The following is a 19,020-nucleotide window of genomic DNA, read 5'->3' on the forward strand; positions in this document are numbered from 1 at the left end:
CCTTCGGGGCCGATGGGGTCGCAGAAGACTTGGGAGGGGCAAGTCCCAGCCCGGAAGAACTTCCGTGAGACCTGGCCCGCCGGTGGGAACCCTTCAGGAAGCGGTGAATGGAAACCCCGGGCCGGAGGTGCAGGCTCAGATGGGGGTGCGTCCCACGCCGGTGTAGCCGCTCTTACTGCCCGGAGCCTGGACGCGAGGCCTGGGCGCCGGGCACCCTCCATGGAGCACGTGAGGTCTGAAGGGTTGGGGTTCAGACCCGGCAGCCAAGAAAGAATTCTTGAGAGCTCTTCCGTGCAAAAAGGTGGTTTCATTAAAGGACGGGGACAGGATCCGGGGGTAGAAAGGGCCGCCCTGGGGTCGTGGGGAGTGACTGGTTATAGAGTTGGGGGAGGTAAGGACAGAAGTTTCCAAAGGGACTTCCATATGTGAAACTCCCAGGATCCTGGAGGCCTGGCTATTGTCAAGCTAAGGTTGTTTTTCTCTAACAAAGCATTAACGTTAAGACGTTAAGGCGTTAAGGCAGGGAGTTCCTGGAGAAACGTTTCCCCTGCCAGCTTCAGGTGTCCCTCAATGGGCTGCAGGTCATAAGGAAACTTAATTTTTTCTGCCATTTCCTTCTGCCTTTGTTCCCATTATCAGAGGATAGGCCAGCCGGCTCTGCCCAGGAGGAGGGGCCCCGCCCGCGGTCTGCTCTGCCCCTGCCCATGTGCTGCAGGGGTGGTGGGTGGGAAGGCGGTCTCAAATCAGTCCAAGCCATCATCTCCCCATCTCAAGGCTGGCGAGCGTCTGCGGTCATAGGACAAGCACCTGGGCCCCACCCCTGGGCCCCACTGACGGTGTTTTTGGGCAGTTCGTTCCTGGGTTCCCCACCTTTAACTGCAAGGTGGGGTTTTACGGGTCCTCCCCGGGGGAGACCGAGTGAGCGGGGCCCCCCACGCCCCACCCGGGGACCCCGAGTCAACACGTATCACGGAGGGGACGCACCGACAGGCGACTCACAACCCAGAAGTTCTGAAAACCAACCGCAGGTAGTATTTTCCCAAACGAAATCCAAATGGTGCAAACGTCAGCGTGCCGCGTGAGCTCAGCCCCTCGGTGGGCAGCCCCAGAAGACACGTCCACTGTTCTCCGGAATCTAGAAACCACTTCTGCTTCTGCGGAGGATAGGTGGGCACATTCCTGACTGTCCAGGGGGGTTCAACATTCACCCATTTCCTTAAATCTTTGACTCGTGAGGCTGGACAACAGGGTAGCTATTTCTTCGCCCCCACGGTATCCATTTAAAAAAAATCACTGAACTGAAATACATATGGATTAAACGATACATCGTCTCAGGTTCATTTCCCAGTAATCCATGGCGGGCAGTCTTGAGGGACGGACAGAGGGAATGAGACTGGCGACGAGCTCGTCGGCGGAGAAGCCGGGTGGGGGCGTGTGGGGAGTCACCCTGTCTGGACCAGGTGACATTGCTGTGCTTGGACCAGGTGACGGTACATTGCTGTGTTTGAGCTGCAAAACAGCCGCTGCTTATGGTTTAACCAAGTACTGTTCTTCCATATGTATTCAAAAGTTTCCATAGGAAATCGCTAAGTCACGCATTTGTTTTTACCTCAGTGGCTACATCTTGCTCCATAGACCTTGGCCTGCAACCCGACAGTCATTTCAACAGGCTGTTGGTTTTCACAACTGGAGAGTTCACAAGTGGCTCGCGCCTAGAGGCTTCTGATGCTAGTTGCTTGAATTCGAAGAAACGTTATCCATTATTTTAAAAAGATTATCGGGGGCGCCTGGGTGGCGCCGTCGGTTAAGCGTCCGACTTCAGCCAGGTCACGATCTCGCGGTCCGTGAGTTCGTGCCCCGCGTCGGGCTCTGGGCTGTATGGCTCAGAGCCTGGAGCCTGTTTCCGATTCTGTGTCTCCCTCTCTCTCTGCCCCTCCCCCGTTCATGCTCTGTCTCTCTCTGTCCCAAAAATAAATAAACGTTGAAAAAAATTTAAAAAAAAAATAAATAAATAAAATACAAAGATTATCGTTGTTTCGAGTCATACTAGTTAATGGAGGCAGAACCTCTTACAGACCCAGGAGACACGACACAGAATTCCACTTCCTAACAAAGCAGCCAGTAGGATGTAGGAGGACAGAGGCTTTAGACTTAAACCAGTCTTGGTTCGAATCCCCAGATGTCACTTGTTAGCTGTGTGACCAAGGGCAAGTTGCTTAACCTCTCTGGGCCTCAGTTTTCTCAAATATAAAAGGAAGATACTCTATTCCTCAGTTTTGATGTTTTAGTAAGATAATGTCTATAGTTCACCTTCCTCTGCATGCCCAACCCAGGCCACCGGGCAGAATGGCAAAGCTGTGACGTTTTGTGTTAAAGCACAGATACTCCAAACCTGTGCCCTGCAGAGCGTACGATGACAGTGGAAGCAAGTGAGTCCCTGTTTAATAAGCAAATCTAAGCTGGAAGCAAGGGTGGAAAGGTCTGCTCGTTACTTCAGCATCGAAGTTCTTCGTGAGCTAAGAATCAAGGAAGCACCCGAAAGCCAGCAGACGTGAGGCAGGGCTCACGAAGCGTGTGTTGAATTAACACGAGAACTCGCATCCGGCGCTTAGAGCTGATCTGGTGTGGGCGCCACAGTCCAGGTGGGCACAAAGCAGTTTGTGCAGAACCCAGAGGGAGGGATTGGGCGGGGCTGCTCGGGAAGAGGCACTTTCGGCCCTGGGGGGGCGGGGGGCTGTTCCAGGGAGCAGGGACATCCCAGCAGTGGTTCCATGTGAAAGAACAGTGCGCCTCACTGGAGAGACTGGGGCGGGACAGGGGCCAAAGCTGGTGTCGTATCACAAAGGTCCCTGTGTTAACCTGAGAAGTGACACTGTGACCCAACAGTGCAGAAGTGACGAGAGGCTGATGGCTGTTCCAGGCAGGGATTTACTGGGGCCCCGAGGAGTCGGGGGGGTTGGGGGAGAGAAGGCAGGGACAGGTCAGCACGTAGAGATGGGACTTTAAAGGTCTTGCTTCTGCTTGGGCTGTGAGTCTGCTGACACGTTAAACCTCCGCCCTGGGCATGGGTTTTAGGAGGGTAATGAGGTAGCGCGGGGGACAGGTCGGCGCCGGGGTCCATCGAGGCACAGATGGGGTCGCCAGTCCCTGCTCGGCTTCTTTCCTACCACGTGGGCTTCGCAGGCACCGGGTTTTTACGTCTTTCCCTCTTCCTCACGGAGGATCCGGGTCACGCGCTGGATCTGGCGGCTGGGGCTGAGGGGACCCAGGTGCTGGCCCTGCTCTGTGTCAACAGGAAGAATTAGAGATCTGGAAGGGCCACCCTGTGTGACAGTGTGCGAGGCTGGAACGGGACAAGGCACCGCCGCCAGGGCCGCGTCTGGGGAACTCTCAGAAACGCTCCTACGGAAGCAGGGCCTCACCGCCACTCGGAGACCAGGAGCCGCCTTCAAGACTCGGAGCGCGGGAGAGCAGGGTGGCAGGTGCAGAGCAGGTGCTGCTGGGACAGAGGGACCGACCCACGTTCGAGTTCCTCTGTCGCGCCGTGGTCTTGGGAGACGGAATATTCTGGGCCGTGACAGAACGTGCACTACTGGCCTCCGTGGCTGGGAGCCCCAACCCGACAGGCCTCCCTCCTGCCCCGGGGCAAGGCTCCCTCGGCCGCACAGTCATATCCACACCCAAGAGGGGAAACGGTCCAGGAGGCAACTTCTGTCCACCCGCCCTCAACGGCTCACCCTCTGCTCCTGGGAGCAAAGAACAGCACTGGCGTCAGGCCAACTGAAATAACGCTCCCTCCCTCTTTGCCTCAGTTTCTCACCAGCCATGGGATGGGGGGACAGAGCGCGCAAAGCACCAGGGGTCTCAAGGAAAACGGAGGAAAGGAAGGTCAACTCAGCCTTGGGCCCGTGTGGCTGTTCGCGGCTAAGTAACCCCCGCTTTCAGTACTGATGCTCTGTTCCTAATCTTCAATGTTTTCTACTATTGAAAGTTTTAATTAAGAAAAACATTTTTAAATGTTTTTATTTTGAGAGACAGAGCATGAGTGGGGGGAGGGGCAGAGAGAGGAGGAGACAGAATCTGAAGCAGGCTCCAGGCTCTGAGCGGTCAGCACAGAGCCCGATGTGGGGCTCGAACTCACAAACCGTGAGATCATGACTTGAGCCGAAGTCGGACGCTCAACCGACTGAGCCACCCAGGCGCCCTCAAAATGTTTACTGTAAATCACATCAGATAAAGGAGGGTGAATTATAGGGAAAATTGGGAAGTTAGTTTAAATTCTTTGACTGAGGTGAAGACACAGGAAAGAGCCCAGCACGGGGAGTGAGGACTTGCCACAGAGACCATGTGCCCGTGTGCTGGGCACTGGGTCCAGACCCCTTCCAGGCACCACCAGCCCAGGAGTAACCATCGGCCCGACTGCTAATGGCATCCGTGGCCGTGGCCTATTTGAACTTGATACGTTCCCGAGCAGGATGCACGAGGTCTGGGATCCGAGAGCATCGCCTGTGCGGTTGCAGGGTCGCACCCCAGTGACTGGGACACCTCGAGCGGCCGCTCCACTGCTGACGGATGTCGGGGCTGTCCCTGGTTCTGGTCTGGGATGGACTCTGCCGCTGTTTGGTGAACACGTGCACACGTTTCCGTCGGGTAGACGTGCAGGAGTGAGTTGCCGGGTTATAGGCTCTTACGTGTCCCGGCCTCGGTTTCCGTACGACAAAGTCAGATTTCTACGACCCGATGAATCCACGTCAAGTCCGCACGTGGAAGGGCCACGTGCCGGGCAGCAGTCTCCTCGCGATGGCCTCGTAAGACCGGAGAATTCACTTTCATTGGACGCGTCCCGGCACCAGGCCCTGGCTGGGTGAGGAGACCAGACGGGCAGGGAGCTCAGCGGCCGAGCCGGGGTGGGCGTCGGACGACTCCAAGGCTTGAATGTTTAGCTGCGTGTTTGTGTTTGACCTTTTATACACGGAAGTTGAAGATAAAAGGCAAACGTTGATCCTAGCGATTGGCACGGTTCTTCCACATCTAGAGCAATGGGACCACGGACTGCGTCTGAGTGAGGAGGGCGCCAACTTAGGCTGGATCCGTGGCTTCTCAGCTTTGGAACACGAACAGGACGGTTTCCGAGTGAGGATCCCGTCCACTGTGTCCAAACGTGTTCAGTCCCCGAGTTCAGGCAGCAGAGCCTGGATGGCGAGACACCTGCCACGCGGACGCGTGTGTCAAAAACGCACAGGGTGATTAGGTAACTAATCGGGTATTTAGGTTACTCTGAGCTTTTGGAAATAAGATCCTCCTGCGGACACGACTTCGCGCGGTTGTGGCGATAACCTGCGAACGAAAGGGAACGCCCACCTGCTCCCCAGGGACACCGGCCCCAGGTCTGTTCTCAGTTCAAGTTGCTCCTTCCCTTCCGGCATTTCCATCCTGGCCTCCAGGGCTCAGCTGAGACCTCGCTTTCTCAGAACTTCCCTGGCCCCGGTGTGGCCCGGCTGCCCGGCCCCAGGCCTCCTCTTACCGCGTCAGAGCTCTGCTCGCGCTGGTTCACAACTGCCTCTTTCCTGGTCTGAACACTGTGTCAACTAGGCCGTTATTAGTCTGGCTGCCCTAACGGAGACCAAAATATAAATGGCTTAAGCCAGACAAAGGTCCGGTTCATCTGAGTCTGAGAAAACCGCTCACAGGTGCCCAGAGACCTTGGCTTCTTACCCCTTGTGGCCCCGCTGCCTCCCAGAGCGTCACCAGGTACCTGGTGGAAGGGGTTTGTGATCACAGAGCACAGCCCCGCAAAGGGCAAGGGTGGCGTTGAAAAGCCACACCAGGCTTTCTTTAACGAACACACTGGTGTTCGTTTTCCAACACCAGTTGTGGTCTTCGGGGACGATCCCAGAGGCTCTGCTTACGGCCTCGGATCCAAGGCTTCCACGCAGGCTGCCCCAGGTGGGACAGGCCACGCAGGCCAGGCCGGGTCAGGTCGCTGTTCTCAGCACACCCTGTCACCAGAGGAAGAAGGGTGAACAGATCGTGGGGGGCCATCGCTGTTTGTGCCACACACACCAGCCTGGGCGAGGAGTTGAGGTCGTCAGCACCAAGTGTTCAGGGAGACCACGGAGAGTTTCCACATAAGGACAGGACAGAATTCCAGGTGTTTCTGAACACAGGACCGGGTCTTTCTCACAAGTGGACTAAAAGCTGGGCAGGTTGAACTAGAGAGCCATATTCGTGAACCAGCTCTGGACCTCACTTCTGTCTGATGAGATGGGGGCGGCATCTGCCCCCCGGCGCGAGCTGGGGACCAAGAACTCATGACCGTGTGCAGCCTGCACATCGTGCTTACGTGGTGGCACCTTTCCTTCCTTCCGGAGAAGCACTGGCAACACGCACTGTGACCCTAGAGGGTTGGCCTCCCGCCTAGTAAGCGCCTGCCGTCCACCCAGGCCCAGCTGTCGGTGAGGCTCAAGGACACGCGGCCTGTCCGGTCGCTCACGCTCAGGCTGAGCTCAACTACTGAAAGGAAGGGTGCTCAGACCTAACGTTCAAGTGCCACGAAAACCTTAGCCTTTTCTCATGATTTGCCAGCTGGCTCTCTCCTTCTATCTGGCTGCAAAAACAGTCGAACCTACTACTCAGATTTAGGGCCCCAAACCTTCCGGCCTCTAATAACTGCCCTTCATCCTTCGCCACCTCTAGCACATGATGCCGTTCCACTGCCCCTGTGTCCCGTCCCCTAGGGTCCCAGAGCGCTGTCCTCCCGGCGCCCTGCCCCACGCAACAGCACCTGCGGCAACCGTGGGAGGGGTCATGTCAGCGGTCGCCGTGCTTCTGCGGGCTCCTCGATAAAAGGGACGGTGTTTTATCTGCCTGGTGTGCTTTCCTCTATTCGTATTTCCTCCACTTCATCAAGTCCATTCTTAAAAGTAGCATAAACATGTCTGGAGCATGAAGGAGAGACTCTGGGAGGGGCTACAGCCGCGGACCCCACCGTGGGGAGCGCGGTAAACGAGGTGTAGCAGAAACACAGCACAGAGTGGGGCTTTCAGGACGGAGCAGTGACCCGCGGAAGCCTCAGAGGGGCTGTGGAAGGAGGACAGTCTGGACACCACGGGGACACAGCTGAGTCTGGTGAGGAAGGAGACACTTCCCTGGTTTCCAGCACCTTCCACAGGAGGGCACAGCTGGGGCAGCTGGAGATCTGGAAGGGGCCTGAGGCCACGGGACAGCGGGTCCCACGGCTGCTTTCTCGGTCGGGGGGGTGTCCTGGCGGCAGGAAACAAAGTATCTGGGGGTGACGCGGCCTCAGGTTGGCAACGCACCTCAGACGGCTCGGGGAGAAAAGCTCTTTTTGCTGTGATTGCAACTTCTCCGCAGCACAGTTGAGAACGGTTCAAAATAAACGTTTTATTTAAAAAAAGTTATCAGTGATTTTATTTCAACAGTTAAACGTGTTTTACTTAAAGAGAGGGGAGGGTGTTCCCACGCGCGGCTGGTGGATGGGAAGCGTCTTCAGCTCGGAACGGGCCGCCATCCGCGTCAGGTCGGAAGGGGGGTCACCGGCTGAGGGACCGCTGCAGGGCTTCGTACATCACCTGGTCCTGCGAACAGGGGACAAGACACAGCGCTGGTGAGTGTGAGGTGGGCCGAGCCGTGCCCCCGAAACGCGCAGGCGGATATCCCAGCCCCCCAGGGCCTCGCGGGACGGTGACTGGAGGAAAGATGTTTAGGGAGGCGGTTACGTTCAGTCGAAGCCCCCGGGACGGGCTCTAAGCCAGCACGACCGGTGTCGCTGCAAGAAGACGGGCGAAGACCAGACAGGTGCGGGGACACCGCGTGAGGACGCCCAGTCTCCGGGCCGAGGAAGGAGCCGCCTGCCCCCACGTGCCCCCCCTCCCACGGGGACTGAGGTTCGCCGTAAAAGTCGGGTGACGAGCTGCTTACGGCTCTATCCACGCAGCAAAGAAAGCCGGATTCTAAAGTGTTCTGAGCGTGGACGGGAAGGGGACAGAAGCACCTGCAGGAAGCTGCCGGGGCAGCTCCAGCGGGGGGAGCGGGAGGGGGGGGAGGGCTGCCTTCAGGGGGATGCCCCGTGGGGTCTCGCCGGGGCCACACACGCACGCCTCTAAGGTCTGGGGAAGCGGCTCGACTGCTGCTTGTTTAGGCCGAGGCAGGACGTGCTTGTGTTTCGAGCCCTCGAACACCTGTTTTTAAAATCCAATGTCGTGGGGCGCCTGGGTGGCTCAGTCGGTCGAGCGTCCGACTTCAGCTCAAGTCATGATCTCGCGGTCCACGAGTTCGAGCCCCGCGTCAGGCTATGGGCTGACGGCTCAGAGCCCGGAGCCTGTTTCAGATTCTGTGTCTCCCTCTTTCTCTGACCCTCCCCCGTTCATGCTCTGTCTCTCTCTGTCTCAAAAATAAATAAACGTTAAAAAATTAAAAAATAAATAAATAAAATCCAATGTCGTTCTTCTTCCGGATGCGCGAGGTGCTCGCGAGGTTCGAGGACCCGACGCAGTCGCAGAGTGAACGAAGCCCCTCCCGTCGACGCTGTTAGGTCTTCCTTCCGCGGCACGAGCACTGACGCCGCTGCGTTTCCCTCGTGTTTGACCGAAGCGGCGGCAGAGCACACAGGACCCCTGCGTCCCGACGGCACGTTTAGAAGACACTCCTCTCTTCCGAGTTGATCCGTCAGAGCGTCACAGCGGAGCCACCGTCGAGTCCGCTCCGCTGTCGTGAGTGCTTCCAGGGGAAGTTCCCAGAGCCGCCGGGCCAGCCGCAGCGGGAATCCGGTTCAGTCCCGGGAAAGGGCTGTGCCCCCCATCTCCTCGTGTCGCGGCCAACAGGCATCATCAGGTTCGGAGACTCTGCCTGCTGCCAGGCAGAGACGAGTATCTTAGTTGCTTTTCTTCCATTATCAGTAAGGTGAGGAGTTTTCCGTTTCACGAGCCCGTTGGCTTTTCCGTGAAGGGTCTGTCCCTGTTCTTCACCTAGCGCCTCTTTTCCAGCATTTTCTGTGTCGGTCTTTTCCTCATCAATTTCTGGTCGTTCTGATTCACCCTTGGTGACATTAACTGCAAATATTTTCCTTATTTGGTCATTTGTCTTTTGACGAGTTTCTTAGCGCAGAAATTTTTATCCTCGTGTGTCAGATTCTGAGTCTTTCATTTATGTTGCCGGGTTTCGCGCTGAGAGGAGACAAGGCACGCCCCGCTTGAACTTCCAGACAAATCTCTGGTCTCCTCCTACTTTGATGGTTTCAGATTTTACTTTTAAACTGTCCCGCCGCCCCCCGCCCCCGTCCCCCACCTGCAGTGTGACATGCGGGTCCGACTTGAACTTCTGGAGACGGCTTCCCAGCTGCCCCGACATCGATCACCATGTTTCCATCACTGGTGTGGGGGACACTGTTATGTACTGTATACTACGATCAGTTCCTGTGCCATTATCACAATGTTCTGATCACTGAGGCTTGTGTTTTTTAGGCCCCGCCCCCAGCTTGTCCGTCCTGCATTTCCCCCAACTGTTCCAGTTTGCTTGGTTTTCCACATGCTCTTTGAATCGTTCTGGTTTGGTCCCCAAAACAAAACGAGCAAAAATGAAAACAAAGACCAAAGAGTAGGGCCACTGAAATGGTTTCAAACAGTAACAAACGGCCTCAGCACGGACGTGTCTGCCGGCCTGCTCGGGGAACTTCTGCCAAGGGGACGTGGACGTCCCGGCTTCCGGCAGGCACGAGGACAGGGCTGCTGAGAGGCGCGCAGAGACGCAGCTACGCTCACAGAAGCAGCCACGCACGGCAGGCTCTTCAGCCCGTATGAGGTTTCTGACCTTTTACGAGTGAGTTTGCAACCAGTATCTTCTTCTGAGGACAGCCCTGAGTCGGATAAAGGCAGAACGGATGTTCTCTCTAGGCAACGACTCAGAGCCGTGAAACAGAGGGCAGGGCGGATTTTCCACTCAAGAAGGAAACCCATTTCCTGGACTGTACTCAATGTTTACCCCGGTTTGAGAGGCGGATTTGAAAAAAAAAGTCTATGTACTTACTTCACTCATTTTTCCAAGTACCTCTCAAACGGTTTCAAAGGTAAACAGAGAGCAGGTATTAGTGAAATGCTCAATTAACTTTGAAATAGGATAAAGAAAGGGTCCTTGTATACCAATATCACTGCTAAATCATAAACAGTAAAGACATTTTAAGCGTGCTTTGTTTATAACCAGGTTAAAACAATTCCTTTTTCTGCAGTAAAATAACTTTTTAAAATTCTAGAACATGATTTATTGGAGAAATATTAGAAAATATAGATCAGCAAAAAAAAAAAAAAAAAAAAAAAATTCTCATTTCCAGAGGTAACTACTATTATTTTGGTCTCCCAGAACTTTTAAATTACTATTTTGTCAATTTTGAATTCTTTTGAATAGGTGCTGCATTCTCAAGGTTCAAAGTTCAAAGAGGAGAAAAGGTGAACTTTTACACCCCTGTCCCCCTCCGCCACCCCCTCCAGTCTCTCCCTACCAGCAGCTGTCACCCGTTTCCTAAGTAGCTGTCTCGTGAGGGCCAGTTAATCTGCCAAACAAGGAGGGGGCTGCCTTCACCCTGATGTTATGCCTCCTTTTTAAAAGATCAAACAAATTAAAAATCAGTTTGGTCATCTGCTTTACTTAGTATTTATTCAAAATTCATACTATGCCTACCTCCAAAAGAGAAGCTGTAGCCTCTTATTCACCAAGTTCTCCAGAAATCAAATATTTAAAGTTTAAAAATTTACGACCACCACAAATATTAAACAGAATAGAACAGTACAGAGTCTCACCAGCCCATACATGTAGCCTTCCACAGATGTTCCTAAGAGAATAAAAAAATTCTACAAGGTCTGGAATGATGGGTTCATGACTGTTTTTAATAAAATCAGTCACACTGCCTTTGTCATGCGGCCGAGACCCTTTAAGCCAAGGCCGCACGCGAAGCACCTGCGACGTGGATGGAACCAAGGGGCCAGGTTAGTCCGTGTTCTGTGCACAGGGGCCCCGTCTTCCGCAACTTCTGCATCCGCGAGCCCAGCACAGGGCCTGCGCACGTGCAGAGCTTCGCGATCAAGGTTGAAATCTGGATCTCAGGCAAGCTGCTAAAACACAGCTAGGGGAGAAGGGACTCTGACTTGAAACGTTCTTCTCTCAAGTGTCAGCGGGGTAGAAATAGTCAGGGAAATGAGTGACCCGTGTACTCCTGAGTGGGAAGAAGAGAATCAAAGAGCCACGGCCACGACTTCGATGAGCGAGTAAGCAGTTTCGTGGTGTGGCTTTCATAGAGGAAAGAAAAAACATCAGACCGTATGTTTGATGAGGTTTCCTTCCTGGTGGTGGAACAGTGCCACAGTAAGCCGAGTAAAGAGACTATCATCTGAGGTAATAAATATCTGGGGAATAACCTCAAGGCCTCGACATTTATCAACGGCTAACTGGGTCTCCGGTCTCTGGTGAGCAGTGAAACCTGCACGGCGGTTATGCTGTGCTGGCCCATGAAGCGACACAGCCTAGACACAGGGCTCTGAATTCTGAGACGCGGCTGGCGGACGGCCGCCTTATTTGTCGGGTGTCTGTCCTAATAGGGTGACGACCCATTAGGTCCTCTCAGCACCAAACGGGACCTGGTAGCCCGGGCAGGGGTCTTTGGAGGAGGGAGCGAGGACAAGCAGGGATGGGGAAAAGGAAGGTCTGCTCACTGCTGTCACCACCCACCCTCAACCAGTTACCGAGGGTTTCCCGGGTCGGGTGACACACTGCTACGTTCGGCCTCTGAACTATGTCCGCCAATTAAGTGCGGACACGGAGTCCACCTGACGTGCTGTCACTGCCCAACTCCAAATGAAGAATCATGTGGTGCCAGGGAGGAAAGCGCTCTAAGGTAAGAAACGGCGCCAGCTGGCAGGCAGGTGCACCTGGCTTAAGAACGTGCTGGGTATTTCAGGACTAGAATGACCGGCCCTGCAGATCTGGGGACAGTACGGGCACACCTTTCTTCTTGGATGTCTCCTGACCATTTATTCAGTGTTAACGCGTCTCGAAGCAATTGCCACTTCTTCAAGTACGTCTTCAGGCTAAAACGTGATGTGTTCCTTTTGCATTTAACAAAATCTAGTGATTCTTTTTCAGCGTGAAAAGATGACTCAAAATCCCAACCCGGCCACTAACAGGTCAATTAACTTGAGTACCAGAATCCTATCTACAGATTTTCATTCTAGGTCTTGAAGTCATGACCTTTATAAAAACTCTGTGGCCCTCACAACCCAGCCTGGCCAGAGTATCGAATTTCCTAACTGGCCACACTGGTTGGTTCTGGCGTGGGGTCCTAAACTGGGCTGGGCCGACCGCAGACTCCCCTGACACTCTCCCACCAGAGCCGGCAGGGAATTCTCTTGGTGGGGGGTGTCTGGGGTTGCAGGCAACCAGCTTCCCCCAGGAAACCCGTAACGAGGTTCCACAGCCAGCGTGCCCAATGCCAACCGTGCTCCCACGACCCTTGCTATGTGGACGAGTTCTGTTTCCCCCACTTATCTTAGCTGGATTGGGTTTCCATCATTTACAACCAAAAGAGCCCTAATATTAAAAGCAGAAAGAGGTGGCTTATAAATGGGCCACTCAGTTTCACATCCAGAAAAGCATCACCACAAATGCCAAACCTTTCTTTTGGTTTGATTTTATTTCCCTTCGGTTTGGCTTCTGAAATGGGTTGTTTGACTCTGCCTGTGCCTCGAATTTCAATGGAACCGTCCTTAACCAGAAGGAAGACGCTCTTCGCCACCACCCAGAACTGAGAAGACCAAGAAAAAAGAAGGAACGGAGACCCCTCCAATAAACATAATATACACTGGTTTCAAATTCACCAGCAAAAGTATTATACAAAGGTGGTAAAGCAGACTTAATCCTTAATTATCATAAAAAACATGGGCAAATTTAGGAATCAGGTCAAGCAATTATCGAGCTTTGGATCACACATTTGTGGCTATTACTAATAAAATCGCTTGAGCAACAAACATGGAAACTTCAAAATTACAGCAGAAATTTAATCTAGAAAATTGATCTTTTTGGAGGCAAAACAAGTAAGAGAATGGCAAATGAACCAGCCAAGGTCAATATATAAAAACGATTAGAAAACAAAATGAAAAACATTGACAAACAACATAAAAAAGTATAAATTATTTGGGAATGCAGTTGATGAAAGATGTGTAAGGTATTTACACCAAAACTCACAACATTACTGAGTAAATCAGGTGGATCTAATAAGTGAAATGAATTAAAAAATGAATAAACTCTGAGAAATTAAATGAATCTAAATAAATGGACAGATGTACTAAGTTTATGGATTTTTAACTTCTGCTCTCACAGCTGATATACAGATTCAGTCTCATTCAAAATCCCAACAAGCTTCTCTTTCAGGAAGCGATTAGCTGATTATAAACTTTATATGGAAACGCAAAGGGCCTAAAATAAACAAAACAATCTTGGGGGGGAAAAGGGACAGATTTGGAGAATTTATACTACCCGATTTTGAGACTTATATATCTATAATAGTCAAGACTGTGGTAAGAAAGATACAGCAGCATAAGGTCAGATGTAAAGATCAATGGAACAGCACAGAAAGAGATTCTTGCATTTACAGTCAATGGGTTTTCAAACAGATGGTGCGGTAATTCAGTAGGAAAGTTTTTCCCACAGTCGGGTCAGAGTCAGTAGGCAGCTGCATGGAAAAACATAACCATGACCCCTAAGTCGCATCAAACTAAAACAGTAATTTGAAATGGATCACAGGCCTAAACGTAAAGGCTAAAACTATTACGCGTCTAGAAAAAAACAAAGGAGAGAATCTTTGCAAACTTGAAATAGCCCAGACTTCTTATGACAGAACATGTAATACGTCAGCCTTCATCTAAATTAAAAGCTCCTGCACGATTTCGGCTCAGGTCACGATCTCTCATTCCGTGGTTCAAGCCCCGCGTCGGGATCTGTGCTGACAGCTCAGAGCCCGGAGCCTGCTTCGGATTCTGTGTCTCCTTCTCTCTGTCCCCTCCCTGCTCCTGCTCTGTCTTCCAAAAATAAATAAATGTTAAACAAAATTTTATATAAAAAAATAATAAAAGCTCCTGCTCTTTAGAAAGTTATCCTCTGTGTGCCCATCTGATTAAAAGCCTTCAATCCAGACTAAGCTAAGAATTTGTACAAACATTTATAATAAGGAGAGAAACAACTCAAGTTTTTAGGGGCCAAGCACAAGGACAGGAAACAAGAAATCCAACTGACCGGCAAGCATGTGAAAATATGCTCACCTTCCCGGCTGTTCGGGAAATGCCCCCTTAAACTACATGGGACACTGGTTCATATCCCTCGGACGGCTGACATCAAAGGACAGTGACACTCTGGTGTTCGTGAGCCCGTGGAGAAGCAGAAGCCCTCACGTGCGAGACCCAGCCAGGCCCGTCTGGGTGCTTACCACGAGAAGTGAAGACACGTCCCCCCTCTCTCCCTTGCTCTATCTCACACACGTTCAAGGGACCTCTATTCATAAAAGCCAGACCCCGGAAACGGCCGAGCGTCCCCCAGCAGGAGAAAGGACGAGACGCTGTGGTACGTTCTTACCCTGGGAAACCGCTCTGCAGGAGGAAGGACCAAACTCCAAACGCACAACACCGTGCACCTCAGAGACATCACGCTGAGCAAAGAAGCCGGACGCGCTGAGTGCGCCACACAGCTCCACGTGTGCCAAGTCCTCAGAGGGAAGAAGTCAGAGCGGGAAGACAGGTCAGGCCTGGGGTCGCCCGGAACACCGGCCTCCACGGACGCCCCAGGACCTCCTGCGGGAACGGAGGGTCCTGGCGCTGGCCACAGCTGTCGCATGTGGCAGGACTGTGCTCTGCTCCACTGCGCGTCAACTACATTTCAACTGAAAACAGGGACGCTAGAAGGAACGGCAAATGTGGGGCCACGTCCACATCTAACTGCTGGAAAGGCCCCAGACTCCTGCCGCAGGTGAGGAATCATTTCAGCCGAAACAATCTTTTGCTGACGAAATCTTGGGGGCTTACATCACCAGTCTCTTGTTGATTAGCAGGAAGAGCCCCAGGACTATGAAATGTCAAACTGTCCCCAGTTTTAATTGAGAAGACTGTGTTTTTTTTTTTTTTAATTTTTTTTTTTTTTAACGTTTATTTATTTTTGAGACAGAGAGAGAGAGAGAGAGAGAGCATGAACGGGGGAGGGGCAGAGAGAGGGAGACACAGAAGCGGAAGCAGGCTCCAGGCTCCGAGCCGTCAGCCCAGAGCCCGACGCGGGGCTCGAACTCGTGGACCGCGAGATCGTGACCTGAGCTGAAAGTCGGACGCTTAACCGACTGAGCCACCCAGGCGCCCCCGAGAAGACAGTGTTTTACAAGAAGATGCTCAGGGGAACAAGCACACATCCCTGTGGTCGACAGAATGCCCGGGAGGGGAAGGCAGACGGTTGTTTCTCCACAGACGGGGAGGACTCAGTCCCGGTGCAGCGGACTCTCGCTCAACTGCAGCCGGAAAAGCAGTCGGTCACATGCCTAAAAGATCCCACCGGCCCACACCAATGAACCGGTTGTTGTAGTTAACAGTGGTAAGGCTGGGGGCTCCTGGCGGGCTCAGTCGCTAGGACGTGCGACTCTTGGTCTCGGGGTTGTGAGTTTGAGCTCCACGATGGGTGTAGCCATCACTTAACAATGAAATCTTTACAGAATAACTACACGTGGGAAGGTGGCCACCTCACCGAGAATGTTCAGAACAAGCCCGGAGGCTCTGGGACAGGGCAGCCCATCACCTGTAACCGCTAGGACTTTGACTCCCCGTTTTCGATCAGTAGTTACAGTGGGAAACACCAGGCCTAGGGTAATAAATGGCTAATGATTTAAAGGAAGTTTGAGTCCAGCAATAAGCAGGTCTCATGGCTAAGGCGTACAACAGTCCTAGGACATAAAAGACACGAAAGTGAATCAGACCAATGATGACAGAACCCGAGATAGAGGCTTCCTAGGGTTGGACACGTCCCCCAGTGGCCCTGTGTCACCGCAGCCACCCGGGTTACTACAGACGGGTCACCTTGGCACAGTAGGAGGCAAACACACAAAATCTGGTGTTTTATGTAAAGAAATGTCAGCCATTTCCTTTAGCCCTTCGCCAGCCTTCCGCAAGGACATTTGCACCGGCCTGGACACCAGGGCGAGTCTGGCTCCAGGCAGATAAAAGGCTGCCTGCAAGGGTGGAGAAGCTCAGATAACTGGTGAACCAGACTGATTAGAAATCCCAAGAGGGTGGAGACAGACACGAGGGGTCATTCCCTTCTGGCTTCAGTCTTCCAAGAAGTACAAAAAACTACAATCTCTCAAGAATGTTCTCACAAAGGCAATTATTCTCCTTGTCATGAGCTACCGGTATTGATTCCAGTCTCTTTTCTGTGCACATTTTGAGAGCATTTCTTACCTTTTTTGATATAGATGATTTTACTTTCTTGAAAGCTTCTTCAAAGTGCTTCTGACTGACCTTGAGCTCACCTGTGGGGCAGACGCACAGACACACGGGTGGGTACAGCGTGCTCACTTCCCATCGGTCAAGGGAATGTGGGGAAATGAGCGATCACATTGCTTCTGCTTTTCTTCAGAGCGATTCAAGCCTGAAACAGTCTGCTTATCACATTTTCTGGACATTTTCTCATTTTCATTTAATTTACACACACCTGACCATATTTAATCTTACACACAAGTGCTTAAGTTTTGTATCGGTGTCTATCGAGGCAATCAAAACAGTTTATTTTGGGACAAATTATAGAAAAAAGTACTTTGCTCACCTTTAATTAGAGACTCTTACACTTTGAAAAAAACAAAACAAGTCCGTGATCTCATTACCCGCCCCCCACTGTTTACCGAGCTGTTATTAACATCGAACACACGTAAGCTTAAGGTGTGCCGTGTGATGGTCTGACACACGCACCTGCATGTGGGAAAGTGCCCACCACCACAAGGTTAGTTAACACCTCCCTCCCCTCACACAATCGCTTTGTGTATGTGTGGCAATAACTTCGAAGATTTACTGTCTTAACATCTTTCAAATACATAATCCATATTGCTAACTGTAGTCATCACGCAATACATCTGCTCCCCAGAACCTGCTCATCTTCCAGCAGGAAGTCTGTACCCTTTGACCAGCGTCTCGCCATTTCTCCTACCTTGTGCTCATCAGATTTTACTGCAGGATACCCCGAAGAGACATCACATACCCTGTGGGGGGCCCTCCTTTAACACTGTTTACCCCTTAATGGTGATATTTAATGAAGAATAACTAGAACTGTTCTTTAAAAAAATTTTTTTTCTTGGTGTTTATTCATTTTTTGAGAGAGACAGCGTGCGAGTGGGGGAGGGGCAGAGAGTGAGGAGACACGAAATCTGAAACAGGCTCCAGGCTCTGAGCTGTCAGCACAGAACCTGATGTGGGGCTTGAACTCATGAACCGTGAGATCATGACCTGAGCCGAAGTCGGATGCTTAACCAACTGAGCCACCCAGGCACCCCCAGAACTGTTCTTTTTTAGGATAAATTCCAATAATTTAACTAGGAACAGACAGTATTATTCCATAGTAGTTATGAGTCCATGGAGCACCCGGGCGTCTCAGTCAGTTAAGCATCTGACTCTGGCTTAGGTCATGATCTCATAAGTTTGTGAATTCAAGCCCTGCACTGGGCTCTGCACTCATAGTGCAGAGTCTGTTTGGGATTCTCTCTCTCTCTCCCCCTGTCCCCAACTCCAGCTCTCTATCTCAAAACAAACAAAAAGAGCCCATACATGTAATTAGATGTTATGGAATTATAATATATATATAATGTACAAAGATAATAACACAACAATGGGTTATAAGGAGCTCCGATTTTTTTTAAAATTTTTTTACAATTTTATTTTAGGGGGCGCCTGGGTGGCTCAGGCAATTGAATGTCCAACTCTTGGTTTTGGCTCACGTCATGGTCTCATGGTTTCATGAGTTTGAGCCCCATGTTTGGTTCTGCGCTGGCAATGTGGAGTCTGCTTGGGATTCTTTCTCTCTCCCCTTCTGCCTCTCCCCTGCTCACACCGTCTCTCTCTCTCTCAAAATAAATAAACTTAAAAAAAATAATTTAAAAAATTTTATTTTAAATTTTTTTTTTTTTTTTTTCAACGTTTATTTATTTTTGGGACAGAGAGAGACAGAGCATGAACGGGGGAGGGGCAGAGAGAGAGGGAGACACAGAATCGGAAACAGGCTCCAGGCTCCGAGCCATCAGCCCAGAGCCCGACGCGGGGCTCGAACTCACGGACCGCGAGATCGTGACCTGGCTGAAGTCGGACGCTTAACCGACTGCGCCACCCAGGCGCCCCTAAAAAATTTTATTTTAGAGAGAGATGAGTAAGCGAGGGAGAGGGGCAGAGGCAGACAGAAAATCCCAAGCAGGTTCCATGTCCAGTGCAGAGCCCAATGCAGGGCTCAATCCCACGACCACGAGATCGTGACCTGAGCCGAAAACAAAATGTGTAGTCGAAGGCATCAGTCAGCAAGAGACCCGTTCAGAGTCCCTGGAGGACAGGGAACTAGAAATGCTAAGTGCGGCAGGGCAGGGGCATCAGAATGTGCTGAACAATCACCAAGTCACGTCCAAACAGCATTATTAGTAGTAGCGGCCAATATGCGGAGAGAGGCCTGTAAATTTCCAGCGAGAAATCCTTAAACGCTGTCAGACTCGGCTCTCAGGCAGCACGCTCACATGTCGTTCCTCTCAAGATACCCTAATTTTGCAAGTTACATCACCTACTTCCGAGAGGAATTTGAAACAGCTTATGATAAAAGAAGTTCGGGTGCCTGAATCCGACAATTAAACAACAAAAATTATGGCGTGGGTGGTGGGTGCTGATGAACGTGACCCACACAGATGCTGGGTGACGAGGAACAAAAGTTAGTTCGGAGACTCTCGGTAGCCAGAGGAAAGAA

The 19,020-nt window shown here is 51.8% G+C and overlaps 1 protein-coding gene across 6 annotated transcripts in view; it reads right to left on the bottom strand.

Annotated features, from left to right (window-relative positions):
* Positions 1-7,384: 7,384 nt before the first annotated feature.
* Positions 7,385-19,020, bottom strand: part of NVL (nuclear VCP like) — an 89,334-nt gene continuing 77,698 nt past the window's right edge. For 4 of the 6 annotated variants that reach the window (XM_047848141.1, XM_047848147.1, XM_047848143.1 and 1 more), the window contains 2 exons: positions 16,491-16,561; positions 7,385-7,598 (listed from right to left, as the gene is read on the bottom strand). In XM_047848141.1, the coding sequence (XP_047704097.1) occupies positions 7,554-7,598; positions 16,491-16,561 (116 nt within the window). In that variant the 3' untranslated portion in view covers positions 7,385-7,553. The remainder of the gene's footprint in view (positions 7,599-16,490; positions 16,562-19,020) is intronic. The other 2 variants (XM_047848145.1, XM_047848142.1) reach the window with 1 other exon arrangement.

Source organism: Prionailurus viverrinus, unplaced genomic scaffold (genome assembly GCF_022837055.1).
Source record: "Prionailurus viverrinus isolate Anna unplaced genomic scaffold, UM_Priviv_1.0 scaffold_53, whole genome shotgun sequence".
Taxonomy (NCBI): domain Eukaryota; kingdom Metazoa; phylum Chordata; class Mammalia; order Carnivora; family Felidae; genus Prionailurus; species Prionailurus viverrinus.